General features: G+C 42.8%; 1 protein-coding gene across 1 annotated transcript; it reads left to right on the top strand.

Annotated features, from left to right (window-relative positions):
• Positions 1–137: 137 nt before the first annotated feature.
• On the top strand, positions 138–8,890 carry LOC146560321 (SPARC-related modular calcium-binding protein 2-like). The gene is made up of 7 exons (XM_085244405.1): positions 138–219; positions 452–532; positions 715–907; positions 1,857–1,915; positions 2,150–2,243; positions 3,688–4,034; positions 7,237–8,890. The coding sequence occupies exons 1-6, from the start codon at positions 138–140 to the stop codon at positions 4,016–4,018; spliced, it is 840 nt and encodes a 279-aa protein (XP_085100531.1). The 3' UTR covers positions 4,019–4,034; positions 7,237–8,890.
• The last annotated feature ends 361 nt before the right edge of the window (positions 8,891–9,251 follow it).

The raw sequence follows: 9,251 nt of genomic DNA, 5'->3' as shown, positions 1-9,251 counted from the left end.
TATTACTCAGAAGCAAACAACATGGTGAAGATAAAAAGCACTGAGCAGCTACAGAGATAAGTCCTCATGAGCTTAGAGTAACACAGTGGATGTGTGTGTTTGTGGGATACAGAAAGCAAATGTCGACTTGTACACCGATGACCTGTCAGTGGCTGTTTGCAGCTTGTTCCCTTTTGTGGCCCAAAAATTCGCTTTCGGTTTACGTTAAGATATATTTGGGTCAGTCCTGGGTGTTAAACAGTGGGGATGTTTTGATAAAGGGAAAAGCTCTGTATTCCTCCTAGTGTACTTGAAATATAATATAATATAAATATAACACATACGTATACTGGATGCATTTTTTTTTTTCATGTCACGTTGTGTTATTGTAGCAGATATTCAGCTGAACGACCTCTAAGAAAAAGGGAAATACTCTGAAATCTTATTTGAAAGCTGTTTTATTCTCATTCAGAGTTGACGGCGCCTCCTTTCTGGGTGACCATCCTGATGAACTCTGAGTCACGAGGAAACCGCTCACTCAGACGACCTCCTGGTAAGAGTCGTATATGTTTATATATGTATATGTATTCTCATATATGTACTCTTCTTTTAACGCTTAAAGTTTCATTCCACATATTTTAAACAGCCTTTGTGTGTATTTTATGTAACTTTACAGAATTGTTTTGATATAGAATAAGTGTGTGTGTGTGTGTGTGTGTGTGTGTGTGCGCGCAGACAATCCTCAGACTTGTCAGCGTGAGCGAGCGTCTCTGCTCTCTCAGACTCGTCAAGCCCGGGAGGATGAGCGTTTCATCCCAGAATGCACTGCAGATGGGCGTTACAGCCCCGTGCAGTGCCACACTGCTACAGGTTACTGCTGGTGTGTCAGAGTGGACACTGGGAGGCCACGACCAGGCACCTCAGCACGGTAAGAAATCTGTTTGTTCGTTATTTAGCTCATTAGTGTGTTGGAAACTTGACTGTTATTCCTTTTAAAAACTTTCTCTTTTACTGTCTTTTCTTTTTTTTTCGCTCCTCTTATCCCCTGTCCTCCCTTCCAGTCGTCAGATTTGACTGGTTTTGCAGTCACAGAAGCATTTCATGTTAATCATATAATTTTACACCAATTACTGTCACTGCTCCCTAGGTGGATTTGCCTTAAAGGAAAGACACAGAGCAAATCAGATTAAATTATGGTCGGACTTTCCTGTTCTCGAGGGGCTTTATCAGCGTTGTTGCTGCACAGCTGCTTTCAAACTCCTGGGAGCGAACTGGTGGATGTTTTCTTGTGATGGTTTTGGTTCACTGATGTGAGAATAAACTCCCTTAGGCCTAATGCGTTTTTTAAAATTTTTCTATCTAATGTCTAAGCACTTTATGTGGTTGGACTTGTAATTCTGTAAATAGAAATCACTGTCAGCCAATTAAATCAAACAGCTGTTTCCCCCTTTAGCACACAAAACAAATCAAAGCATCAGATTTGTGTACATGAAAAGAAGTGCCAGTCATATTTTGCATTTATTAATTCAAATTCTACTGCTCAGTCCCTCTGTGACCTCAGTAAACCAGGAGTTTACAGTCTCAGCTGCTGGTTTCAGTCTGGTTTCAAAGGACCAAGATGACAGCGCTCACAATACTCAGCTGGGGCTTCGTCGCATTAATAAACAATAAAAAGCTAAAAATAAATCATGAAGTGAGATGAGCCATATAGAGTTTTTATTTTAATGTGTAGTTCCATGAAAATGTGATCAGTGATTCCACCCAAACCCTGTTTTTTACATTAAGTCCTTTTTGATGTTATTTTTTTCACATTTTCCAATTTGGTTGACTTTATATGTGATGATCGTGTGTGTGTGTGTGTGTGTGTGTGTTCACAGGAATCAAATCCCGGACTGCACTAGGGCAGAGGCTGCCTCACTGGAGAAACCTCTGCCTGGTAAATATGAAAGTTTCTGATTGGTGGAAAAACAAAAATATACAGATTTAAAGCATCCTGTAAACATCTCACACATTTTCCATTTTCAGCCAAAATAACTGAAAAGCAGTTTGCCCAGATGTGAATTTCTCATCCTGTTTACTATATATAGGCCATTTGTTACGTGTCTGATGTCATGTGGAGGCCGATGATGTTCATATCATTCAGGTTACAGTCTTTACTCTGATCTCACAGGGTGTCCTGGAGCTCGTAAGAAGAAGTTCCTTCAGAGTCTGGTCAGAGCGCTGCAGGTGGAAGCACAGCATGCTGGGAGTCAGAGTCCCTACCAGTAAGTCTGGATACTGTAGACAGCAGGGGGGTGACGAGTGCAGCAGTGATTAATGATCTTCTGTGAAACTCACAGTAACATCTCAGGCTGTGTCTGAAATTGTTATTTACTCACTTTTTCATCATCTGCACGTACTCTCATGTCAGAATCTCTAAATAGAAATGAACCACATGTCTGTAGCAGTTTCTGAGAGTCCCAAAGTGTCTACATGTGGAAGTTTGTCTTAGTGCCTGAAATTTCAATATACCTCTCTGTAGAGAGAAAACTGACTAATGTGCAAGTATATTGGAGTAAGCAGGCACTGATTTAGGAAATATACGGTGGAAACAGTAGATGGCACAGTTATCTCAGATAAAAATCATTTCTCAATAAGCAGACATCCGTTTAGAAGACCCCTACGAACTAAGCAGGCTGTGTTTGTATTATTTAAATATGTTTTGATTTTGTGAAATGGAACAGGCTTCAGACTCGCACCATAAATTTGCATTATGTCCGCTCTGTGCCTGCGTGCTCGTACAACGTGAAACCTGTAGATCTGCTTTAAATCAAGAGAAATTCTTCCGTCTCAGGTGTGTAATGTGCCACCTGTTGCACAGCAGGAGCTGATAGCGATTCCTCCGGTGTGTTGCAGTGCTGAGATGGTATGCAGAATTGAAAATGAAAACCAGTTTCACACATCGGTGAACAGTGCAGATTTGATCAAGCACCTGATAACCTGCAGGAAGAACAGAACGGAATATTCCCATCTGTTTTCCTGCGTTTGCCAATCAGCACTTACCTCATTCTTTCCATCTGCTCCTCAGTCTCAGTTTACAAACATGTTGTTGGCTCACTTCTTCAGGTTCATGCTTTTCATGCATCTGTGTCCCATCCTTCACCCACTTTATTATTCTCCACCAAACATGCACAGATTTTCAGCTCCAGCATATTTCTTCACGATAACTTTGGCTTTGCCGTTTTATTCATTCCAGACTTGTTTGCGGTTTGTGTCTGACATAAATTTGAAGCTTCAGTTGCTCAGCTTGCTTTATAACTGATAAGAGGGAACTGAGAAATCCATCTGGTGATTCTGTTTGTCAGCAGGCTCCCTTGTCCTTGTGAAATGGGATGTTTATTGAGTTCTGCTGGAGCGTTGTGAATAGTGCTGCTGGGTTTTATACGATCAGTGTGTAAACATTGAGACACACTGTCAAATCTGAGTACAGATGTGTGAAGATGTCGGCTGTTCCTTCTCTTATTCCGTGCTCTCTGTGATGCTAACAGTGATTTTAAGGTTTGAGTGACTTTCAAATTTAAGTTTTTCACTATTTTGTCACACAGAACTGTTTCTTTAAATGTGTTTTCTGTGAAAAGTGATTTGAAAAAAGAACCTGAATGAGGTGGCGTCCTTTACACCAGCAAAGTGTCTCATCTCTTGGGTTTTTGTGCCGCTTCTTTCCATCAGAGACTCAAACACAGATCCTTCCAGTGCTCCTTCGCCCACTTCAAACCCTCCACCCTCTGTGGCTCCTTCATCATCTTCCTCCTCTCTGGATAATGCCTCCGCTGATGCTGCAGAGTCTTCTAGGCCAGAGGTGGTGCTGCAGTGGCACTTTAGTCAGCTGGACGTGGACTCCGACGGGTGGCTCAGTGAGCGTGAGGCTCGACCCCTCCGTCAGTTCCTGCGGCGCAGACTGAAGCCACGACGCTGTGCTAAGAAGTTCGCCCAGTACTGCGACAGCGATCGAGACCGAAGCCTAACGTTAGAGGAGCTGAGGGTGTGTCTGGCTCTCTGAGGAGGCTTACCGTCAGGTATGCGACTGCAGTATAAACCCAGTGGTTAAGCTAATCATTTCTAATTTTTTCTAACTTGTACCTCTTGTTGGGAATGATTTGCATCACCCTTGCTTAACTTTCTGTGCTCTGTGAAAAAATAAGATAAATCTGAATATATCTAATACAGCTGGCCTTTTTACTCATTACATGTTTCTTGTTTGCCACAGATTTGAACTTGAACAGATTTTCCCTTTAAGATAATGACAGTGGGAAGAGAAGAAATTCAGGGAAAGGCTGGTAGACTATAGGAACGGCAGCTCTACGCGCCCTAACGACGTACTGCACATGCTTAACCTCCATCGAGCTGACGCTAACCTTCACACTGCTGCCCGTAAAAACAGAATATAATCAAAGTTCACTTAGACCATGACACAGTTCAATAAAACAGCAGCTCAGCTTGTTTCAAAATAACACGTTGAGCTCGCCGGTGCAGTCTAGCAGAGAGTAGAGCACACGCTGTGAATGCACCAATTCTTCGGAGCCGTTGAACCGATCGGCCTGATTAAGGACAGGTGCAACGACAGGGAGCAGAGTCTCTGTTCTCACTCCAGCTGCTGCTCAGTGCGAACCCGCTCATGCTGCATGAAGCTCATTTGATACGTTTCTCCAGCCAGGTTGATGAAGTGATCGTTTTCGGCTCATGCTCGTCATGTGCCATAGTTTAGAAACACAGTCACAGAGTGGGAATGTCTCCATGTTTCCTTTTGTCTTCAGGTTAGCACAATGTTTTGGAAGTGTTTTTTAAGTTGTATGGTTTGGATGGCAGCTAGTTTACAGCTCTGATCGTTGCTTTATAATTTAATATTTCCTCTTTTTTCTTATTTCCAGTCTCTTTTGTCTACTTCAGTCACCCCAACTGAAACTAAGCAGCTCGTGTTGGTCTGAGAGTTGATGAATGTCGAGCTAATACACAGATTATCAGAGCTATGAAAATAAGAAAACATGTCTGCGTGGGCAGAATATGAGCTGCGCATTAGAAAAGGAACAAACAGGATACAATTACATCTTATTAAATTCAGTTTCATTGTTTCCTCTGCTGATTGTTTCCTCTTGCAGCTTCTTATTACTGCTAAGAAGCTGCAACTTGTAGTTATTTTGGGAAAGCAAATCCATCCATGAAACAGCCTACGCCTCTGCTGTGGCATAATCACAGTAGTATAACTCCAGTTTCAGTGGTACTGAGCAGTTAGTGGTAGCAGGATTTAGATAAGTAAAAGTAGAAGCAGCAGAATATACCTACCTAATATACCTGGTGATATTTCAGCAGCAGTGGGATAACGCAGAGTTGTTCTCGTCTCAGTTTTCACAGCTGTCTCTCTCTCTCACACGGCTGTTAACCAGCCTCCTCATTGGTCTGCTGGCTGAGGTAAAAGCGTCTTTTCTCTCCTTTTCAGGCTGTTGATCTAAGGGGAGCCGAGCAGTTTGGGCTGGCAGCGAGACAAATTACACCCACGATGTCTGAGTGTTTATGTACCTTCGTAAAACGAAAACAAACGGTGGTCGAGGTGAAAAGGCCCATTTGTCAGGGGGCTATCAGTCACAGCTCGGTGGTGACAGCGATTCACTAATCAGCCCACCGCAGACGGCAGTGACAGCTCGACCAGTGTGTGTGTTTTTCTTAGTTATAGCAACACGAGTCTGGGATTTATTATAAGTTTGTAAGGGTCATAAGCTCGATATTCCGTCTTTCTCTGCCTGGATTTTTCTGTCATTTCTGTTGATGTAAACAAAACATCTGGTTCATATGGAGATCTTAAATCATGTTGCTGATTCCACCGACAAGCATGAAAAACACGATTATACAGTGAAGGACGGATGACAGAGAACAGCAGCATTTTCTCACTGTATCTGCAAACATCCTGTAGATCATTTTATATATTTTGTGTAAACTGAAAACTTCAGTTTATTTTTCCAAGATTTCACTGGCAGAGTTATCAAAGTACCATATTATTTAGAAATAATGTTGAAAATACAAGATTAGAGCAGCTACAAGGATCCCATTTAAAGTCTAGACTGACATCGTCAGTGACACGTCAGCTGACCTGACCTGAGAGTTGGCAGTTCGTCTTGTGATCGCAAGGTTGCCGGTTCGAGCCCCGGCTCGGACAGTCTTGGTCGTTGTGTCCTTGGGCAAGACACTTCACCTACCGCCCACTGGTGAGGGGCCGATGGCGCGATATGGCAGCCTCGCTTCTGTCAGTCTGCAGCTGTGGCTACAACTGTAGCTGCCTCCACCAGTGTGTGAATGAATAGTGGAATTGTAAAGCGCTATATAAATGCAATCCATTGTTATCATTTGCAAACCTTCACCGATCTGTATGAAAGTGACGGCAGTCAGTCAGTCAGATTGGGCTTGTTTGGAGAAACGTTGCCTCACACCAGCTGATCTGTGCAGTCTCCTTGGAATTGAAAGTAGTTCCCCAGAGGCGGAGGTCGGTAACAACTGATTATCAATCAAAAATTGATAATTCTTAGTTGAGGTTGTTGTTGTATATTTACTCGAGCATGACTCAGCCATAATAGTTAGACTGAATGACACAAGTGTAATCTCATTTGAGGAACAGCAGTGAGAAAGACCTGTGGGCAGCCTCGGCGTCAATGAAGTGTGACTGTAGAGATTGTATAGCATTAGAAAGCAGCAGTGCCTGAAGAGATGCAAGAGCAGGAATATAGAGTGGATACGAGGAAACAGGCCTCGAGTCTGGATGACCTAAAAGTCTTGCTTTATGAACAGGAGGACACACTGGTGAAATTAGGTTCTGCACAAAGGCAACAACAGGGACGGGAAGGGCAGTAAGAATCACTGCAGAAACTATGAAAAGTGGAAGTCAGCAAGAGGACAAGCAGAGCAGCAAGGTGAAGTGCAAAGATAAGAACTGGCAGGTGGCAGACAGAGGCAAGTGGACTGAGGAGCAGCTGCTAATTCAGAGATGAAGAGAAAGACAGGATAAAGAGAGGCACATGGGGCATTGAACTAACATGTGTCTGGGAGAGATAGCAGTGACCTCCAGTAGTGATGGAGGAGCCGACTCCCCAGACACGCTGCCAGTGGACCCGTCACTCTGCTGAGCTCGGTAAAACAGGCTAGAGTTGAAAAATAGTTTCCATTGATGTGATTCTATTGTCTTTATTTTCCTACCCTTCATTTCTCTTTCCCATTTTTTTGGTTCTCTTTCAGAGTCAAAGCGACCGAGAGCAACGAGACAAATCAGCTGACATCAAAAGGCAGCTCGTTTTAGTGATTAAGTCATAGAAGCGCCATCGTTGGGGTTGGAAGATCTGTTCTGTCGCCCACTTGTTCCTACATGGTCGCAAATTCCTGACACTATCGCTGTGGGGTGGAGCAGGGGGAGGTTTTAATGTGCAACCTCCAGCTCAGATACAATTGGCACTCCAGACAACCACTACAGTAATCTGATCCATTCTCAGCCACTTGCAGCTCAGTGTCCTCTGCTGTTTCACACCCTGCAGAGCCATCCAGGGGTTCAGCTTTGATTCTTTTTGGCTGACTTTTGCTCGTGATTCCAGACCAATAACACCAAGAAACCTTAATTTATTCAGTTACTGCTTTCCTTTTTCTCTTTTCATTAATCTTATGTGTCTTTTACTTCCCGAGCCTGCATCTCTTCTTCTTTGTACATACTTTGTTACAACACATACTGACAGTATATATTAACACATGTATACATAAGTATATGTACTTTTGTAATTTGTTCGTTAAGTTGTATTTTCAGACCACATCATCGACTCACAGCATTTTCTACTAAGTAATTGTGAGTTTAAAAAGGGAAAAACAGGTGTGATGGATGGACGTAACTTCAACCTTCATGTTTTTGCTGTTTGTAAATTTCAATAAATTTGTCATCTCATTTTTATTCATCTCAGCAGTCATACGTGTGAACGCTGTCTCGGCATCTCAGACTCGGTGGTTATCAATGGAGCCGCCGTGTCCTTCATTAGGTCTAACAGGAGGCCCGTTGGTTTCCACAGCAACAGCTGCCCGAGTTGTTGTCCCCTAATAAACTAATCAACAGATAAACAGGAAACAACAGAGGAATAGCATCTTTCATAACAGTCAAGTAAAACTTATTTCCCATCCTGCATTAGTGCCCGTCTCAGGTCATCACTGAGGCTAAATGTATTTCGACGGGAGATTAACAAGGTCCCGCGGCTTCCTAGCAGCCGGAGGAGATGATGTGCTTTCCTGTGCGACTTTGTGCCAGTTTCACAAACATACCTTAGACTGGAAATGCTGGAAATATGCAGCAGTGAGGACACCGTCCACCATTTTTGTTTAAGGATCTTATCCTGAAAGAAGTGCTGAGCCGTGCCACATCAAGACGACACAGCATGAAAGCTCTGTGCGATTGTTCTGCTCGAGGTCAAGGCATCGAGATGTCAATCTGAATTTATGTATCTGAGCCACATTCAAGGTGACCTGACCTGACAAATAGTAATATCAGAGTTTGTGTGACTTTTTAATAATAAAGCTCACTTCAGTAGAGAAACTATTCACTGCAAGTTTTCAGTGCAGAGAAACCTTTTTTTAAATACACAAAATCTTATTCAGAGTAATCTAAAAGAACGACGGAGTGATGCTTTCTGCTTGAGAAATTGCTTGGTACATTGTAACTTTTCCTCTGAGGAACTAAAGGTACAGATAAAGTGAAGGTTTCACTGATTCAAATTAGACATCCTATAATATGAAGTACAATCCTTAAAGTAACAGATTTGAATCCTTTCATAACACTGACAAAGCCTGAGGATGTGAACTATAATGTGTTTCACAAAAGGAATTATGTGATAAAAGTGGCTATATAAATAAAATTGAATTGAATAAAAGTCAGGATAATGTCATTTTGTAGTGCGGATTACAGCCTCGATTTTCTCTCTCATCCTTCATAAGATTAATCTGATGGTCCTCTGGCCCATCAGATTAATCTTATGATCTCTTGGAGGTGATCTGACTTCCGTAATGGGAACCACAGCCTGGGGACACCTGGACAACTCTCAAAAGCTCTTATTAATCTTTCACTTCACATTTCGAATCCAGCTTCTGCAGACCACACCTCGGCCTCTTTCGCTTTGTTTATTTGACCAGCAGATGGCGCTCTGGCTCTAGGGCAGCTTTACGAGCAGCACCTCCGGCAGGAGAGGAAACCTCCTGCAGTCTTGCTCCAAAGACACACCCTG

The sequence above is a fragment of the Mchenga conophoros genome, linkage group LG14 (genome assembly GCF_057382185.1).
Source record: "Mchenga conophoros isolate Kocher_MC1m ecotype Shallow Benthic linkage group LG14, M_conophoros_male_GT1.1, whole genome shotgun sequence".
Classification (NCBI taxonomy): domain Eukaryota; kingdom Metazoa; phylum Chordata; class Actinopteri; order Cichliformes; family Cichlidae; genus Mchenga; species Mchenga conophoros.
Note: the sequence above shows the minus strand (reverse complement) of the source record. Positions and strands in the feature narration are given on the sequence as shown.

Excerpts from the sequence above, each read along its gene's own strand:
- LOC146560321 (XM_085244405.1), top strand. The coding sequence starts at position 138 with ATGACCTGTCAGTGGCTGTTTGCAGCTTGTTCCCTTTTGTGGCCCAAA. Across the intron at positions 533-714 it reads CTCACTCAGACGACCTCCTG|ACAATCCTCAGACTTGTCAG; the intron begins GTAAGAGTCGTA and ends GTGTGCGCGCAG. Across the intron at positions 908-1,856 it reads CGACCAGGCACCTCAGCACG|GAATCAAATCCCGGACTGCA; the intron begins GTAAGAAATCTG and ends GTGTGTTCACAG.